The following is an 18,968-nucleotide window of genomic DNA, read 5'->3' as shown; positions in this document are numbered from 1 at the left end:
ACCCATATTACTGTGTTGTAAATTCATAGACACTATTTGACCGTAGGCTTTTTTTTTTCTGTCGGGGACACCCATTTACCTGTTTGTTAAATGTGTTGTGCTGTTCATTGTTAGTCTTTCAGACGTGTATTTGGAAAGTCATTAAACATACCTTAAATTCTGAAAAGGAGTAATAAAGGCATGGTGTTTAGCGGCTGAGCAGTTTTAGTGTTGTGCAAATATATTGATGGCTGGTCCTGCAACTGTGATATAATTTTGCTGGAAATAAATCAATACATCACCGAAACAGCATGCTATGGACCTGGTTAGTCAGACATGTTGCTAAGCAACTAAGCCAACATATAAGAAGAGCCAGTAGGGCCTGTATACCCCTCATAAAAAAATATGTACATTTGAGAGGCTAAGGTGAAGAAACGTGGCGTACTAAAGAAAGCAAAATCAACAGAGAAGGATCGAGACTTGGAGACTAGAATAGAGCATAGGAAATACAAAGCAACATTCTGTACAGGCAAATGCTATAAAAAAAATAACGCAAAATGAAAACAGCTGTAATAAGCCACATGGTGTAAATTCATTATGGGATAAGTTTCGCCTCTAGTAAACAGTGGCATAATATGAGAAAACAAAAAACAAACATCCCTATAATTATAATAATCTTCTTATTCAAGGTCATAGTACATGGGGAAAACTGGTCAGCAAAAAAATCATGTGGTAATAGATGAATCAGAGATCTGTGTCCGATTAGAGCAGAAAATACAAGTTGTAAGGTACAGTCGCGAGAGTTTGGGAACTCCTTAGGATTTTCACGTAATTCAAACCTAAAATGTTATTGGATCTTAATCTAAGTCCAAATAATAGATAAAGATAACCTGATCAAACAAATGACACACAACCTGATACACTGATACTTTTTCAACATTTATTTATCCACAAAGGATTCAGCATTCAATATCAATGTGTGAAAAAGTAGGTGACCCTTAAGATTCAGTACTTGGTGGCACCCTCTTGAGCTGTAATGACTTAACTAAACATTTCCTGTAACTGCTGGTCAGTCTCACATCGATTTTGAGGGATTTTGGCCCATTCCTCCTTACAGAACTGCTTCAACTAAGTGAAATTTGAGAGCTTCCTTGCATGGACAGCTCCTGCCACTCCATTTAGATTGAGTTTAGATCCGGATTTTGACTAGACCATTCTAAAACGCAGACTTTCCTCTTCTGCAGCCATTCTGTTGTAGATCTGCTTGTATGTTTAGGATCATTGTCTTGCTGCATGACCCACTTTTGCTTCAGTTCACGGACGGATGGCCTGACATTCTCTAGAATCTACTGATATAATGCAGAATTCATGGTTGTGTCAATGAGAGCAAGCCATTCAGGTCCTGATGCAACAAAGCCACCCCAAACCATTACATTCCCACCACCATGGTTGGTTGTGATGAGGTTCTTCTGTTCGAACGCAGTGTTTGCTTTTCATCAAACATAACATTTCTCATTGAGGCCAAAAAGGTCTACCTTTAATTAGTCTGTCCAGAGAACATTGTTCCAGAAGTCTTGTGGATTATCTAGGTGCTCTTTGGCAAACTTCAGACTGGCAGCAATGTTCTTTTTAGAGCAGTAGTTTCTTCCTGTCACGGAAGTGCTGCCCGTAGACCAGACCCGTCCCTGTACTGAGGTGGGACATATAGTAACATGCACCCGCAGCAGAGGGAGTGTGGTAAAGGTGTTATCAGGCCAGTGAATATAGGTGTAGAAACATACATGCCGGATCCGGAACAGAGGTACCGTGGTAGATGTCATGGCCAAGGGTCGGGCGAGAGAGGTCCAGGCCGAGATCAAGGGGCGTGAGAGAGACAAAGCAGTGAGGAGCAAGCCGGGGTCCTGAGCCAGAGGAGTAGTAGTAAGCTGAGCCGGGTCAAAACCTGAGAAACACAAACAAGCACAAGGAGATCCACACTAGGTAAGCAAAGGCTATGCAGAGCAATGATTCCAGGGAGGAACTGGGGTAATAAAGGTGGTAGAGCCAATCGGAGAGGTAGGTGGAGCAGAAGTGTGCCGCGGAGCGCAAGTTGATAGGTGCGCACTGTAATCCGGAAGCGGCATCAGCTGTGAAGCGGGGGGCGTGGGTACGGCTGGAGCGAGTTCCGGGGCGTGACGGAGTGGCCAGTGCAGTGAATAAATTATAGCCGGGAGCGCGCACGGTGTAAAGCCGTCCTGCCCGCGTCCCGGCCAATATGGCGGCCGTGTGTCAGCGTCGGCTGACACGGAGCATGCTTGCGGAGGGGGTACCGCTGAGAGGGAGAAGGGGAAGCAGAGACAGTCCCTGGAAGAGGTAAGGAGAGGTTGTGAGAGCCCTATTTCCTTACACCACCTGGCTATCCTTCCATAAATACTATTCTTGTTCGGTCTTTTTCTAGTTGTCATGAACCTCACATTAGCCAAGGCGAGAGTGGCCTGAAGATCCTTTGATGTTACTTTGGGGTTCTTTGTGACTTCCTGCATGATTTGTCGGTTTGTTCTTGGAGAGATTTTGGTAGGGCTACCGCTCCTGGGTAGGGTGACTGGTGTCTTGAACTTTCCTTTTGTAGACTGTATGACAGTGGATTGGTGGAGCCCCACATTCTTAGCAATGGTTTTGGAACCCATTCTAGACTGATGAACATATCTCAATATCTATATATCTATATCCATAAACAGCAGGTGCCAGCAGCAGAAAATGTAATCTGTTCCCATAAAGAGAGAGCTTATCTGTCATCCATCTAGGGTTGAGGACCGTTTGGCATCAAAGGACGGGTTACAGAAGGGATAGTACCCAAATATTTTTCATGTAGTAAGCAACGGTATCCAGGGGGCCATAAAGTAAAGCAGGGGACAAACGGCAGGGAATCGGTATCCCAATGTAATCACACACCAGATATGTGCTCTCCATTTTATGCTCCCTTTTGCTACGACCCAGTGTTGAAATGGTGCCCAAATGAGTTCCAGAACTTAAAGAATCCCCCGCAGACAATTCATATGGGGAACACCGTAATCCACGTATCAATATGATAAGGTTCAGTTCAGGTGATTACTATAGGGATGGTTTGCTTTTTTGTTTGCTTTTTCTTTTCTTTGCTGATTTTGGTTCTTATGCCATTGTTTGCCTCAATGTGAACCGTATATGATTTGGCTTACAACCGCTCTTGGATTCCTTCTGTGTTGTTTTTGATGGTACTTAAAGGAGCAAACCATGCAATATCCTAAATGTGTGGTTTTTTTTTTTGTGTGTGTTTTTTTTTTTATAAAAAATCAGCTCTGTAGTGTTGGATAATATTTACTACATTTGTTTTCTTTCCTTATTCAACTCCATGCCATTTTTAATGAGTTTTAATATACTGAGCATCCTTTGGTTTCTACAGCAGGTTTTAGTACACTTCTCCAACAGTGCAATATATTTGCAGCACATTCCTGTTTGTGATAATTTGTTGCCAATATTCATAGCTGTTTGAGCTGCAAACTAAAACAATAGATAATGTTACCTTGGTAATATAAGAATATATTGTAGCTGCTGAGTTACACTGATGATTGAAACTGAAAGGCTGCCACACGGACTGCCTCTTTGAGAAGTTTCTCTGGTGCTTTGCCTGTATGGCATGTAACATTTGAAAAGTTACTTTGTATTTCATATACTCTTTCTGACATGCTAGTTTCTATATTTTGATCTTTCTCTATTTATATTTCTTTAGTGTACTCTGCTTCTGCACCACACTGTCTCTGTATGTCTACATATTTCTTTGAGGGCTTAATAATCACTACTCACTCTTGTGTGGTTGATTAGCAACATGTCTGACCCACCAAGTGTTGCGTTTTTGCAATTTGCCTCTCTGTTTATTTGTATTTATATTGGTTTTCTGTTTGCACTTTAGCCTTGATGAAGGTTCTTTAGGGGACTTTTTGCCATGTGTACGGTATCTTCTCAACCAGCATGCTGGTGATGTATTCACTGGTTTTCATTCTATATGATATGTCCACATGCCACTCCAGGCGTTTATACTGTGTCCGAGGCGATCCTCTAATCCACATTTAGTTTTATTTTGCTAGAAATGCTGATCACTTACTGGCACTTTTATGGCTGACCCTGCAAGCACTGAAGGTGATGAATGGTTTGCGTTTGATGCATTTTCTTTGTATCCTCTATATATTACAGGACATGGTGAATAGAAGAATATCAATGGATATGATGCTGACAATGGCAGATTCGCAAAGATTTCGACAGTTTATTTTGTTGACCCCACAACATATGAGGTAACTCATTATGCACTTCTTTCTTTCTTATTATTTTTCCAGACTGAAAACTCTAAATGAATAGAATAAAACATTTAGATAAATGGCCTAAAGACTTAAACAGTTCTGTTATTTAGAAGATGACATTGGCTAGTGGTACAGTATGTAGCCTACAGTACAAACCTTATTTGCTTAGGAATTGTGTTTGAAAAGGTAAGAATCTTTCCCCCTGCTCCCCAGTGTGCAAAAGTTCCAAGAGACAATAGTGAACTCATTTTTTGAGGCACTCAAAGCAGCAGAACATGGTGATACCTTTTTTCGTTTAAAAAAAAAAAATAGGTTTGAAGCCAGGGGTTCTCCAAAGCCTACCGCATTAATTTCAGCTTCGGAGACCCCCTGCTCCCCGAGACACCTCCGTGGGAGGTGCTGGTGGCACCTGAGCAGGTTTAAATAGCCTGGTTGCGCGGACCAATAGGAAGCCCCAATGGATGACGTCACAGCTGCCTATTGGTCTACGTGATGTGGGAGATTTAAGCAGCCATTTCGATCGTCCCACATCAACAATCGCCCCCAACGGAAGGAAGTATCTCTTTAAGCAGGGGGTCCTCTAAGCTGAAATTAATCTAGTTTAATCCCATAACTAAAATATATATATATATATATATATATATATATATATATATATATATATATATTTAAAGATGTGACCGTACATTATATATAAAGTATTTTTTTAGAACATTATTAGAAATGTTTGTCTTTGTGTGTCTATCTACAGCAGGCCTGCCCAACTCGTAAAGTGAGAAGGGCCGAACTGCTCCAAGGAAAAAAAAATTGGGCCGCACGGGTTAAATCATCATCATCATCATCTCTCCTCCAGCACCTCTCCATCATCATCATCCTCATCTCCCCCAGAACCCCTCACTATCACCCTTTATGATACTCCCCATCTATCTCTCATACCCCCATCTCTCCCCCTCACCCACACAATACAACCCTCCACATCAAAAACACAGTACCCCCTCCACATCCCCCCAGCCCATTCCATGTCAGCATCCCCCCCATGTCTCTCTTCCCTCAATATAACACTCTCTCCCCCTCTCCTAAATCACACCCTCTCCCCCTCCTCTCAATGACACTCTCTCCCTCCCCTCAATATGACAAACTCCCCCTCCCCTCAATATGACACTCTCCCCCTCCACTCAATATTACACTCTCTCCCCCTCCCCTCAATATTACACTCTCTCCCCCTCCCCTCAATATGACACTCTCTCCCCCTCCCCTCGATATGACACTCTCCCCCTCCCCTCAATATGACACTCTCCCCCTCCCCTAAATCACACCCTCTCCCCCTCCTCTCAATATGACTCTCTCCCCCTCCCCTCAATGACACTCCCCCTCCCCTCAATATGACACACTCTCCCCCTCCCCTCAATATGACACTCTTCCCCGCCCCTCAATATGACACTCTCTCTCCCTACCCTCAATAAGACACTCTCTCTCCCTCCCCTCAATATGACACACTCCCCCTCCCCTAAATGACACGCTCTCCCCCTCCCCTCAATATGACACTCTCTCTCCCCTCAATATGACTCTCTCTACCCTCAATATGACACACTCTCTCTCCCCTCAATATGACACTCTCTCTCTCCCTCCCCTCAATATGACTCTCTCCCCCTCCCCTCAATATGACACTCTTTCCCTCCCCTCAATATGACACTCTCTCTCTCCTTCCCCTCAATATAACACTCTCCCTCCCCTCAATATGACACACTCCCCCTCCCCTAAATGACACGCTCTCCCCCTCCCCTCAATATGACACTCTCTCTCCCCTCAATATGACTCTCTCTACCCTCAATATGACACACTCTCTCTCCCCTCAATATGACACTCTCTCTCTCCCTCCCCTCAATATGACTCTCTCCCCCTCCCCTCAATATGACACTCTTTCCCTCCCCTCAATATGACACTCTCTCTCTCCTTCCCCTCAATATAACACTCTCCCTCCCCTCAATATGACACACTCCTCCCCTAAATGACACGCTCTCTCCCTCCCCTCAATATGACACTCTCTCTCCCTCCCCTCAATATGACACTCTCCCCCTCCTCTCAATATGACACTCTCCCCCTCCCCTCAATATGACACTCTCCCCCTCCCCTCAATATGACACACTCTCCCCCTCCCCTCAATATGACACACTCTCCCCCTCCCCTCAATATGACACACTCTCCCCCTCCCCTCAATATGACACACTCTCCCCCTCCCCTCAATATGACACACTCTCCCCCTCCCCTCAATATGACACACTCTCCCCCTCCCCTCAATATGACACACTCTCCCCCTCCCCTCAATATAACACACTCTCCCCCTCCCCTCAATATGACACTCTCTCCCCCCCCTGCAACTCACATCACTTCCCCCCCATGCACCTCACGTCAGCAGCCCCCCCCCTCACATGCCAGCAGCCCATCCACCCCTCACATGCCAGCAGCCCACTCCACCTCACATGTCAGCAGCCCACTCCACCTCACATGTCAGCACCCCCCCTCACACGTCAGCAGCCCACCCCTCACCTCTGCACCAACCCGTTTTTCACACACCCCCACCTCTGCACCAGCCCGTTTTTCACACCCACCCCCCACCAGCCCGTTTTTCACACCCACCAGCCCGTTTTTCTCTCTCACACACGCACACACACACACACACCTCTACCTCTTTTAGATCAGCACATCCTCTCTCCCCGGTACTAAGCCCCGCCCCGGCATGCTCTGACCTCATCCGGCATCCTGCATCCTCCTCATGCTGCTTCTGCCCCCCCGCGCACTGCAAAACCCGGGGGGGGAGGGGGGGGCTTCGGTGGAGGAGGGGAGGGGGATGAATCGCCGCCATTTTTTTAAACTTTAGAGAAAATTTTTTTAAAATTTAATTAATTAACTGGCGCCCGGCCGGAGTCACTGTGGGCCACACAGAGAGGCCAGGCGGGCCGCATGTTGTGCAGCCCTGATCTACAGTATATATCTCTATTTCCAGGGCTCGATAAATTAGAAAACAATTTTGTCTTATTGTAACCCCCCTCACTTTACCCACTGCGAGTCTTACCAGCGGCGGGTGGTGTGGAGTCTCCCGCATTCTCCTGCGTCTCTGCCTCAAACTCCAGTGTCTCCCCCTGCAACTCATGTGAAAATGGGGAGCTACATGACGTTGTAGCGACCCGTTGTCATGGCAATGCAGCATCATTTGACACCGCGCAGTCATTTCCACAGGAGTGTGAGGGAGAGATGCAGGAGAATGCCGGGAGATGCCGCACCCCTCGCCGCCGGTAAGACTCGACAGTGGGCAAAATGCACTCGCACCAGAGTGCATTTGTCGAGCCCTGTCTATATCTCTATATTTATTATTACAAATGAACATTATGGATATGTCTGCAGAGACTAGTAACTCTCATCCTCTTGTGCATTAAAATTATCAAATCATAGTATTGCAATCTGTATTTTGTTATAGAATTACAAACCTGTGTTAAATACAATGATGAAAGGGGCAAACCCAAACCTTTACCATGACTTTCCCTCTGTATGTGATGCAGAACTTACTGGCATTGGAGGGTTTGTCTATGAAATGTCATTATACAGCTCCTTGGTATAGAAAGTTGTGCGTAAAAAGAAAATAGCGGACGCCAAAGACATCTTAAACATAGGAGCAGATTGAAGACTCTTTATCTAGTGAAAAGCATAAATCCCTTCAGTGTAACCCAAATCAGTCCTTGAGCTGCAGAAAAGAGAGTAAATTATTGCAGTCCACAAGACCTACAGGAAAATTACATTTTAAACCTTTACCCGCTGTTAATAGTGAATGAGCTTTAAGCAAGAAAATGTTCATTACTGACTGTTGTCCAAGATGCCAAACATATTCCTGGAAGCCAGGATTTCTTTTGATAATGCCCTATGCTTTGGGGTTGCTTTAATAAAGAATGAACTGTGAAAGAGAGCCACATTTTTTCCTAAGCCTACAGCTTTATAATGGATGTCTTGGCAAGAGGGCCTTGTTCAAATCTACCTTGAGAATTCTTTCATCATGCAGTCCGCATAAGTTGTTTCTAATCAGAACTGCCTCAGCAGTTTGTGATTGTTGCCCATTACACTAGCATCTTAACAGGCTGTAAGACTCAGCATGCATACTTTAAACCTAATCCAATCTTTGTATTATTGCAGCAACTCATATAATGCACTTTAGCAGAACTGTGTTGGGTTTCTTGCATGATCACTCTAAGAACACAAGAACGATTAAAAAAATATTTTTAATTAAAAAAAATAATCTGATAAAATATAAGTATGACAATCAAGTTGCATTCCTATTTGGGAATAGAGAGATACATATTTTTTGTTGAAGTTCGCAAACCAATGCGGAATGTGCACTTTTTTCACAAACATTTTATAACAAAAAAAAACAATTAGGAAGCATTTCAATTTGATGGGTCATTACAAATTTGGCAGAATTTCTCCGATTGCTCTTTGATATCGTTCTGATTTCTGACTGCAGAGACTGTATAAATGGGGCACACACAGTTTGGCTTGTGCTGTTTTGAGATGGCACTCTCCCTGGGAAATTATCCCTGTGTAGTATCTGGCCATTTTTGTAGACCCTCACTTTAAGGAGCCAGTGAAATATGTTATGCCTAAGGGTAAGCAGTGTCTAGATTGCAGCATTGAGGAAAGAGGACAGTAAAGAGCTATGGTCAAACTCGCCACAATTACTTCAGATTGAGTGACTGCTAAAATATACCCGTCACCGCTACAAAGTGGAACCATCACTGGGGGGTACTGTAGTAAGCATATGGGTACTCCAGATAGCGATAGACTCAGTTCTTCATCTACCTTATGCTGCGACATGGGGAAATACTGTGATAAAGAACTACCTCAGCCACTAGTAACACTGAGACCTGTTGCTACATTAAAGTATGGAGGTGGCATCAGAGGCCGCTAACATGGTGGTGACAACTTATCTCTCTCCTACCTTGGACTTTGAATTACTGTGTGAAAAAAATGAAATAAATGTGACCTGAGCTGGCGTGGGGTATCAGAATGCTTCAGCTGTCCACCAGCTAGAAATGTGGCCAGTGTGTTAAGCACAACTGGGTAATAGATAATACCCATAAAAGATCTTAGAACCAATATGTCAAGAACAGGAGAATAGGAGAAAAACAGCGCACTGCCAGGGAGTCAGGTGGTGACTGGCAGCACGCAGTTTTCTCCTATTCTTCTGCTCTGGATTTCTACCTGGACGGCTGGCACGCCACATTGGACCACCAGAGACTGTAGAGTGGGTAAGATTATATCATTCATTATGACTAACCATGGATGAGTACTTTTACCTTGATCATCCCTATGAGGTTACTGTGAGGTGATTTATGCGCGATTATGTTCCCTCCACTACTAGTGATCTTGATGTATATTGGTGACTCACAGGTCATTTGGAAGCATACCCACTCCGTTATATAGTTTCTTATGGAGTTCTTCAAGATTTATTGAGTGATATGTTCCCCAGCGGTTAGAGCACCTTTGCTACTTTTGGTTCTCTGCGGGTTGCTGAGCCCCAGCTGCTGCCTCTCTCCCTCACTATCCTGCCGGCAAACCTAATCTTCTCCCTCAGTATCCTGCCGGCAAACCTAATCTGGCCTGATCCGCAGAGGTGGCCTGCTGGAAGGTGTTCGTGGAGGTGCCTGTCCGGTCAGCTTGCTGTAGACTAGTAGGAGGGACGTTCCCCTGACAGGCACCTCCAAGGGCACCTTTCGGCAGGCAGCTTGGCAGCTCCCCCTCAATCCTCAGGACAGCTGGTAGGCAGCAGGCACATTCAGAGCCTCTCCTCCCATATCCCGGTCCCCTCACTCTCACGCCTCTTCCCGTCTCTCTCAGACCTCTCTCTTCCCATCTTTCTCCTTCCGCCCCTCTCTCTTCTTCCCCCTCTTTTTCCTTTCCCTTCCCCCACATATTTTGTCGTATGTTAATGCTTATACAGTATGTACCTATTGGTGTGTGTACAGTATGTGTTTGTGGGGGTGTAATATTCATGACTGATCCGAGACAGATCCAAATCTGCAAACCAAAAGTTGCTTATCTAATCTTTGCTAAAACTGCTCCGTGACCTCCTGTGTCCCTTAGGTTCTTTGAAATTCAGCTAAACCCCGTTATAGCCCGGTCCTCGGGGTCCACCCGATCCGACCGCGCTAGAACCGGGGTCGCGCTAATTTAAAAAAAAAATGGCCACCGCGCACCTGATCGGGAGGGAGTGAGGAGGGAAGGAAGGAAAAGGTGGCCGGAAGCCCTACACGTCCCCTAGCAACGGCGAGTCCAGCCGCAACCTGCTCCTTACCTCCCACCACCGGCATCGATTTCCTCCCCCCCCCCCAGGCCCCCACACCTACCGGCCCTCCACGGCATAGCCCACGCGGCCCTCGGAGTCCCAGCCTGCTCCTCACTCACCCCCCCTCCTCCCGACACCTCCCCCCCCCCTCCTCCTGATGCCAGCTCCGCTCCGATCTCAGCAGCCGACACCAAAGGTAGGGAGGGGGGAGTAGGATGTGTGGTGTAGTGTGCTATGAGTGCTGTGAGAGTGTGTTGTGAGTGTGCTCTGAGTGCTGTGAGAGCTGTGTGCAGTGAGAGCGTGTGCAGTGAGAGCGTGTGTGTGCAGTGTGGCAGTGTGTGCAGTGTGCAAAAAAAATTAAAACCGGGAGCCACGTGAAAACCGCGTTATAACCGAATTCGCGTTATAACGGGTCGCACTATAACGGGGTTCAGCTGTATTGTCAATGCAATAAGGAAAAGTACGTGTATTAACCAGTTTTACGAAGAACTGCTCTAAGAGTGCTGTGATCAAGTCAATGATGGTTTCAATGTGTCCACAATTACTTGCGGGCAAATGAGGGTTATTGATGCATCTGGTTTAGCTTTAAAAGAATATCATTAGGCCAATAAAGAAATAGTTTATGTGCATTTAACGCTTTAATTGAGTGAGGCCTTGGCTATGTACTGTATTACAGGCCTCAATGGCAGCAAATGAATCAAAGCACCATTTTGACATTCTCTTTGATACATGCACTAATGGAGGAGGGCATCAGTCATGTAAAATAGTACAAATAAAAATCTGAGTACATCAAAGTAATAATTCCATTGACCGTTATATTAAATACAAAATAAATCACACACGCATAAGCAGCCTGTAAATGTAGCAAAACGTGTTATAGCATTTTGCCAGTTCCAAAACCTCTACCTTATTTCAAATCTCAAGTGTTTTTTTTAATCCTTCCATTCATCTTTCCATGGCTCTTCAGAGTTATTTTGTAGTTCGTATCCATAAATGTAACGTTTTCATTAGAATTAGAGTGCTTTCACAGTAACAGATGCCTCATTTTGTGATGCTTGTCATGCTCCCTGTATCACTTGCTCTCTTGATCTGTTCCCTCACACCTTATCAGAACGATTGCTATGATCTTAATCCTCACTTCTCCCTGTCCTCTGGTACTTCTTCCTTTAAGTATGCAATTGTCGCACCAATTCTCAAAAAACAACCATTTCATTCAAAACTGGATATACTTTTAATTTTATATAATGTGTGTTTTTGCTGCATTATCACTGGCAAACTCCAGCATAACATGGTCTTCCTCTGCAGCTCTCGTCCTTGACTCTGTGCCTTACTAACTACTGTCCTGTCTCACTCCTGCTTCCTAATTGCCTAATCTTCTCCCGTAAGATCAACCTTTTCCCCAGGATCCCCTGCAATCTGGCATTCATACAGCATGCTCAGCTAAGACTGTCCTCACTAAAGTAGCAAATCATTTCCATGAATCGGAATTCAAAAGTCACTTTTCCCTGCTTATCCAACATGATCTCGTTGGTGCTTTTGATAATGTTGACCACTCTTCTCATTCAGATTCTTCACTCTTGCTATCTAAAAATAACTTTATCCTGGTTTCCCTCATGTCTCTGCTCCTTAACTGAACCTGTCGCTGCTTCCTAATAATTCCATAATTGTAATTTTGCTGCAAATACTCTAATAAATGTCCTTAGCCACTCCTGTCTCAATTATTGTAACTTACTACAAATACGACTCCCTGCCTCGCACCTTTATCCTTTGCACTGTATCAAATTCTACAGCTAGAGTTGTTTCACTTCCTCCCAGAAGAATTCCTGCTCATCTCCTCCATAAATCCCTCTCCTGGCTTCCCATTAAGTTTCGTATCACTTACAAAGTTCTTTTTATTGTCCAGACTCTCCACTCATCTGCTCCTCATGACACATCTGCTTTGAATTCTCGCTATGCCCCCGTTTGTTTCCTGCGCCCTGCTCATAAGGGGGCGGCCCCAGTCACTTCTACAGCGTACGCCGAGCGATCAAGCCCCACCCCCCCAGTCAGGCCAGTCCCAGTCCCTACCTTGTCGCGCACCTTTCCCCAGCGGTGCGCCACAGGTTTTCAGGCAGGCAGGGGAATTTGAAATTAGCATTTGCGACGGAGGCGTGGCCACGTCCCCGCCGGCGGTTCAGCCAATAAGGGCGCACCAGCCGCGGGACGTCATGGCCACACCCCCGCAAACCCACAGCCACGCCCCCTCCCGTCGCAAACCTTCCCTCTCCCCTCAGACCGCTTATCACGGTGTAGCGCTGTGCACGCGCTGCCGGGCGCGCGTGCCACAGTGAAGACTGGGGACTCACCCTTAGTCTCCTCTTCACCTCTACTGCTCTCTCTCGCCTTAAAGCTTTTTCCCTCTCCGCCCCTTACCTGTGCAACTCCCTCCCACTAAATATAAGCCAAGCACCTTCTCCAACTGTCAACTCTGAAACAGACCACCTTAAAGAATCATTTCAGTAGCCTGGACTCATCGCTACTGCCCTACAGCCGTAGTCCCATTTACCAACAAGTGTGGTCAAGCACTGCCATCTACTGCACTAACTCCATCACCGACTGTCTACGTATCCTAACATACAGTACCGCCGGGGCAGGGATCTTATTGTCTGATTTGTACGTTTGTTGCACATGTTGCATTATAATTCTTGGTGATGTATTGCATTGTAAATTGCTGCATACATTGGTTGTCCTATATAAATAAAAATATACAGCTAAAGGCATGCCTATGATTGCATTTTATGTTGGCAAGTCAGTGTAATTATGCTATTTAACTATTTTAATATACCTATATTGCCCGTGTACAGATTTCACTTTATTAAATTAAGGTTTGTGGTATTAAAATCGGAGTATTTTAACTTTTCATAATTTTCTATTTTATTTTTATAGCCACATGTTTGCAGTATATATATAACCTAAAATAAGTCAGTGTTTTATGTAGTGTCCCAAGGTAAGTAAGAACCAATTAATTAACCTCGCTCTAACTACGTTTTAGGTATATTTTATGATAATTACTGTTGTGTGTGTGCTACCAGGGAGGTACATTACTATTTAAACAAATTGAGTCGTACCAAGAAGATACAGCTCACATACAGGGATCCCTGTGCACTACAGACCAAAATGGTCTTACTGATGCTGCAATTTGAACAATATAAAACATAGATTTTAATTCAATAACAATAAGTAAATATTAATATCTAAAATAATGTATTAAAAAGCAATGTAAACCACCTGATCAAATCAACACAAATACGTAAATATACAGATCTATAGTATATAATGTGCCCTATAAATGTATAAATGTCCTGGCTAGGTTCATAGGCAATATGACAAAAATTGAATGATCAGAAGACCAGCCGCCCGTGACAGAAACTAAAACTCACCAGTGAAAAATGATTAAAAAAAACCTTTATTGAACTACTGTACATAAATCGGATACTGATCCACAAACAAAAAAGAGGTCTCTCTTTTTTTTTTTATTATTATTTGTTTGTTTGTGGATCAGTATCCGTTTTATGTAGTTCAATAAAGGTTTTTTTTTAATCATTTTTCACTGGTGAGTTTTAGTTTCTGTCACGGGCGGCTGGTCTTCTGATCATTCTATTTGTGTTGTGCTTCACCTATCGGAGGGACGCTGAACACCTAGCCAGGTGCACTGTGAAGCCAGGAGGCAAGGGGAACGGTTCTAATCGTGAGTATAAGGCTGCGCTTATAGTGCCGGCTACGGATGACATCTCCTGTCTCTGCAGCCCAAGCGAAAGTTGTAATTTGAGTTTGGGAGACGTCTCTAGCTACAAGCGAAGTGGCAGAAGGCAGAGGGGTGGGGACAAGAGCAAGGGCAGGCCCCCCCAACCCATAGCGCACCTACCACGGAAAAACAAATTTTAGCGTACAACTTTTACTTAACCCCCAATACATATAAAAATACATCCCAACCCCCCAATACATATAAAAATACAACCCCAATAATAAAACGCTGCAACGGTGCCGGATCTCTCTGCAGCGGCGGAAGTCAGCTGGGCTAAGCTTCCGCCTCGCCGACGTGAGGGAGGCCCGGCGCACACACACAAGCAGCCATTGTGAAACTGAGAGGTGCCTGCAGCGGGGCAGGACCGGCAGCAACTGCTGTGACCTGCAGCCGGGCCCCAGCCCCCCGCAGTCCCTTCAGCCGCCGGGTTACCGCCACCCACCGGCAGTCCCGCCACCCGCTGGCCCCCCACAGTCCCGCCAGCTGCCGGGTACTGTCTCTCCTCTTGTCTGACTGTCGGACTGTGCGGGTCTGCACCCATTCCACCCCTATACTTGCCTCCATATTTGGCACATCATAACTCCATATATGCTCCGCTTTCAGCTGCCATTAATATGGAATAGGCATTGTTTGCCATTAGCTGCTAGTGGGTCCTTTAGAGCTCATAGACGGATTTTTTTTGTTTCATAGGCAATATGCACTAGTAAAGGGCTACAATAAGTGAATGATCTAGAGAACAGAAGGAATAAATCTCCTGTGTGGTGTCTTAGCATACACCAAGGCTTGGCTTCATTGTAACATACTTCAAAGTCTATCTTATAAAACAGCAATAGGAAGTACATCCCTACCTTTTACCATTTAGGTTTGGATCAGGCAACAGACTGATATTGTAGCAAAATGTAGTTAATTACGAAGACCCCACACAGGAGATTTATTCCTTCTGTTCTCGATCATTCACTCATTGTAGCCCTATACTAGTGCATACTGTCTATGAACCTAGCCAGGTCATTTATACATTTACGTTTATAGGGCACATTATATACTATAGATCTGTATATTTACGTATTTGTGTTGATTTGATCAGGTGGCTTACATTGCTTTTTAATACATTATTTTAGATATTAATATTTACTTATTGTTATTGAAGTAAAATCTGTTTTATACTGTTCAAATTGCAGCATCAGTAAGACCATTACACTTGCACCTTTATAGGGATCTCGGTGTGTGTGAGCCGTATGTCTATGCGACGGGCGGGGCGCGTGCACGGCGGCGTGCGCTTGCGGCGGCGTGCGCTTGCGGCGGCGTGCACACCTCTGCATTAACTCACCCTCCTTCAATCTTGTCCCAAGAAGCGGGGGAGTACAGGGGGCGGCGCGCACGGCGGCGTGCGCACCTCTTCATTGATCCCCTCCTTCAGTCTTCTCCAACGGAGCGGGAGAGGAGGGGGGAGTGCATGTGGCAGCGCGCGCGGCTGGGTGCGCACCTCTTCATTGACTCCCCCTCCTTCAGTCTTCTCCAACGGAGCAGAAGTGCAGGGTTGAGGAGTAGTGCAGGGGGGGAGCAGGGGACGGCACGTGCGCACAGACTCAACTCGGGAGTGCAGGGGGAAGGGGGAGCGGGGACAGATGGGAGGGGGAGTGCTATGCAGTACTGTCCTGGTGCGTTCCTCTCCCCTCCTTGCTTGCTCCCATTCGTTGCGCTGAGGCTGCCCCTACAGACCACCATAGTTATGACTCACCAATTCACCTCAGCCAATAGGGAAACAGCAGTTCCTGTACTGGAGTTCTGTACAGTACAGCACATAGAGGATTTTCTTTCAATAAAGCCTACTGTATTTATATTGGTTACAAATGCATTATTTACATTAGTTATGCACATATATGATGTTTGCAGTACAGTACATGCATTGTAAAGTGAAAAAAAGGTAGTGCTTTACTTTAAGTACATTTTCACTTTACATACATGCTCCGGTCCCATTGCATATGTTAAAGCGGGGTATGCCTGTATTATAAACTAATGTGAGTGTCTAGTTTTTGCATGCCCAATACATTTTACTTCGTATTAATTTATTGAATCTCAATGTGACAACAGTATTTCACCTCCACTTGTGCTGATTTGGTAGAAAGATGTCAGGCTTGTCTATTTGGAAAACTCACTCTTAAAACTACCAAACAAGTGAGTTCTCACTACAAAGCCCTATTATTCTGCCTTTATTCACAGAGAAAGAAGTACGGCCACATAAGTGATATGAAGAACATGTAGAGATTTTTCTTACCAAAAAAAATATATATATATATATTTAATTGTGAGGTGACTAAAACAGCAAGAATAACAATAGTTATATTTTGCTGCCAGAGGCTGTAGGCACACCTGACAGCAAGAGGGTTTAACATGTTTGTAGTCCATGTCTAGTTTCCCTTTATGGCAAAGGTTTAGTTAAGCTGTTGCATTAAATATAGGGTACGTATTTGTAAACCCCATTGTCTTTTGAGCAAGTGAGTAAAGTAAATCTTTGCTAGATCTCCCCCAAATGGTCAATACTAGATATAGTTTGGTTTGTCCAACCTAATTTATGTAATGTGGTTCTGTGCTGCATTATCCCTGCCATACTCCAGCATAACATTGTCTTCTTCTGCAGCTCTCTTCCTTACAGTAATCTCATCCGAATTCTTCGCATGCAAGATCCTGAGAGAGGACAAACAACGCTGCCTTTTCTCCCAAGAAGTCAGGAGGGGGAAGACGAAGATTTAAGTTGACCCTGCTGACTTTGCTCTGATGGAAAACACTCTACCATTATTGAATGAAGACGCTAGCAATCAGTTCCCACTGCTGATGCTTTTATTGAAATAGCAAATAACCTGTTAACCACAGAATTGCCAAAGGGTTTGAGATGCGCTGGCCCTTCCGGCATTTGAGCTGGAGGATTTTTGTTTTTTTATGGTGCCAAGGTAATCTAATGCTGTCAAATATTTGTATTTGACAGTAAAACCACAATAGAGCTGTTTAATATCTTTATTACAAAACTATTAAAATCACTTGGGTTTTAATTGTACAATTTATACTTTGTTAATTATTTCATTGTTCTATACACTTTAGTTTTTTTGTAAATATAAACATTGCTCTTTATTTGTAATGTTCCAAAAACGTACAGCCTATGGAGGGGGAAACTTGGTAGCTGAACGCTTAAATGCTTTGAAATCTGATGTTGGGCCTTATTGTATATAATTTTTTGGCTTTACGAGATCTCCTGCACAGAAACACAATTTATATTAAATGTGTGAAATAATGGCCTCATCTAGTTTATATTCTCAAAGTACCAGTCCATTCAACAAAAAATAGCAGGCATCCTATAGGACATTAAAGTGCTCTCCTTCAATGTCACTCTTGTGACATTTTATTTGGGTGTTTTCGAGTCTCAAGTAAATGCCTCCAACCATTAGTTAATGCTGTGACAGAGTCCAGAGGGTCTTTGACAGGTAAGTGTCAGTGTTTAGTGAGTGAGGATTGTGATGTTAGTTAGGGATATATGTACATAATGCAAATCAACAAGAGGCGTTTTGTTGGAGAGGCATTACATTTTTGGGATGGGAGGTGGGGGGGGGGGGGGGTGTATGTGGATATGTGGTTTAGATGAAGTGATTTTGGGAGGAGTAGACTACACAGGACAAATCAAGGAGGATATAGGAAAAGGAGAGAAGTCCTTGACTATACAGCACATATTTTCTTTGCAACTATTTAGCCTCAAGTGCTTGGTGTGTGTTTAGGATTTTGAATCAGCCCCTTTTGTGATCCTCCAAAATATATATTTTGTATGGCTCTAAGGAAATCTGACAATCGGCGCAAAAAGGATTTATTTTTATTTTTTGCTGAAGTCCAAGTCCCACCAAAGAAATTAAAGTATACATATATTTTCGAAATTGTCTTTTTTTTCCTTTACATCATTGGCGGATATATTTGTAAAATCTTATTGTATTTTTTTAACTTTCAGGGAGCAAAGAAAAGTAAGATTTTTTACTTATCATTTACTTTTCACTATTGTGAATTTGCTACGGAATGCATCTCCACTTTCCCCAAATTACTAGAGCTGATCTAACCCTGTTTCTTTGATAACTACTGTAGCTCATGAAAAAAGTGGTATATATTGGTAATTTTTCGTTTATATTGGTCAGTCCTGTACTTAGAGATTTGTAAGCTTAAAAAAGCTAACGGCATGATCCCTTCGATACAGTATGTGAGGCTATTGGCAGTGAAATCAAACAATTTTTCCATCTCAATCTAGGATCGGTCAACTCCCCCCTCACATTATGGGAAGCTCATAAAGCAACATTGCGAGGCACGCTAATTAATCTCACGGCCAAACGAAAAAGAGAAAGGGAAGCCAAAATTATCACACTAAATTACATTCACTCTCCTTAAAACACAAAAATAGCCCAGACCCTCAATCCCTTCAAGAAATTAAGGATACCAAAATTGAGTTGAATCTACTTTTGACTTCAACAGCTGAGAATTCACTGAGTTGGTCAAAGAGGACATTTTATGAGAAGGCAAATAGACCGGACACAAT

The 18,968-nt window shown here is 44.1% G+C and overlaps 1 protein-coding gene across 2 annotated transcripts in view; it reads left to right on the top strand.

The window, feature by feature from the left end:
• SMC6 (structural maintenance of chromosomes 6) overlaps positions 1–18,321 on the top strand; it is a 96,385-nt gene extending 78,064 nt beyond the window's left edge. The window contains exons 26-28 of one of the 2 annotated variants that reach the window (XM_075598411.1): positions 4,186–4,283; positions 13,546–13,606; positions 17,043–17,111. In XM_075598411.1, coding sequence (XP_075454526.1) covers positions 4,186–4,283; positions 13,546–13,570 — 123 coding nt within the window. In that variant the 3' untranslated portion in view covers positions 13,571–13,606; positions 17,043–17,111. Of the gene's footprint in view, positions 1–4,185; positions 4,284–13,545; positions 13,607–17,042 lie in introns of both variants that reach the window. The other variant, XM_075598410.1, reaches the window with a different exon arrangement.
• Positions 18,322–18,968: the final 647 nt, after the last annotated feature.

The sequence above is a fragment of the Ascaphus truei genome, chromosome 4 (genome assembly GCF_040206685.1).
Source record: "Ascaphus truei isolate aAscTru1 chromosome 4, aAscTru1.hap1, whole genome shotgun sequence".
Classification (NCBI taxonomy): Eukaryota; Metazoa; Chordata; class Amphibia; order Anura; family Ascaphidae; genus Ascaphus; species Ascaphus truei.
Note: the sequence above shows the minus strand (reverse complement) of the source record. Positions and strands in the feature narration are given on the sequence as shown.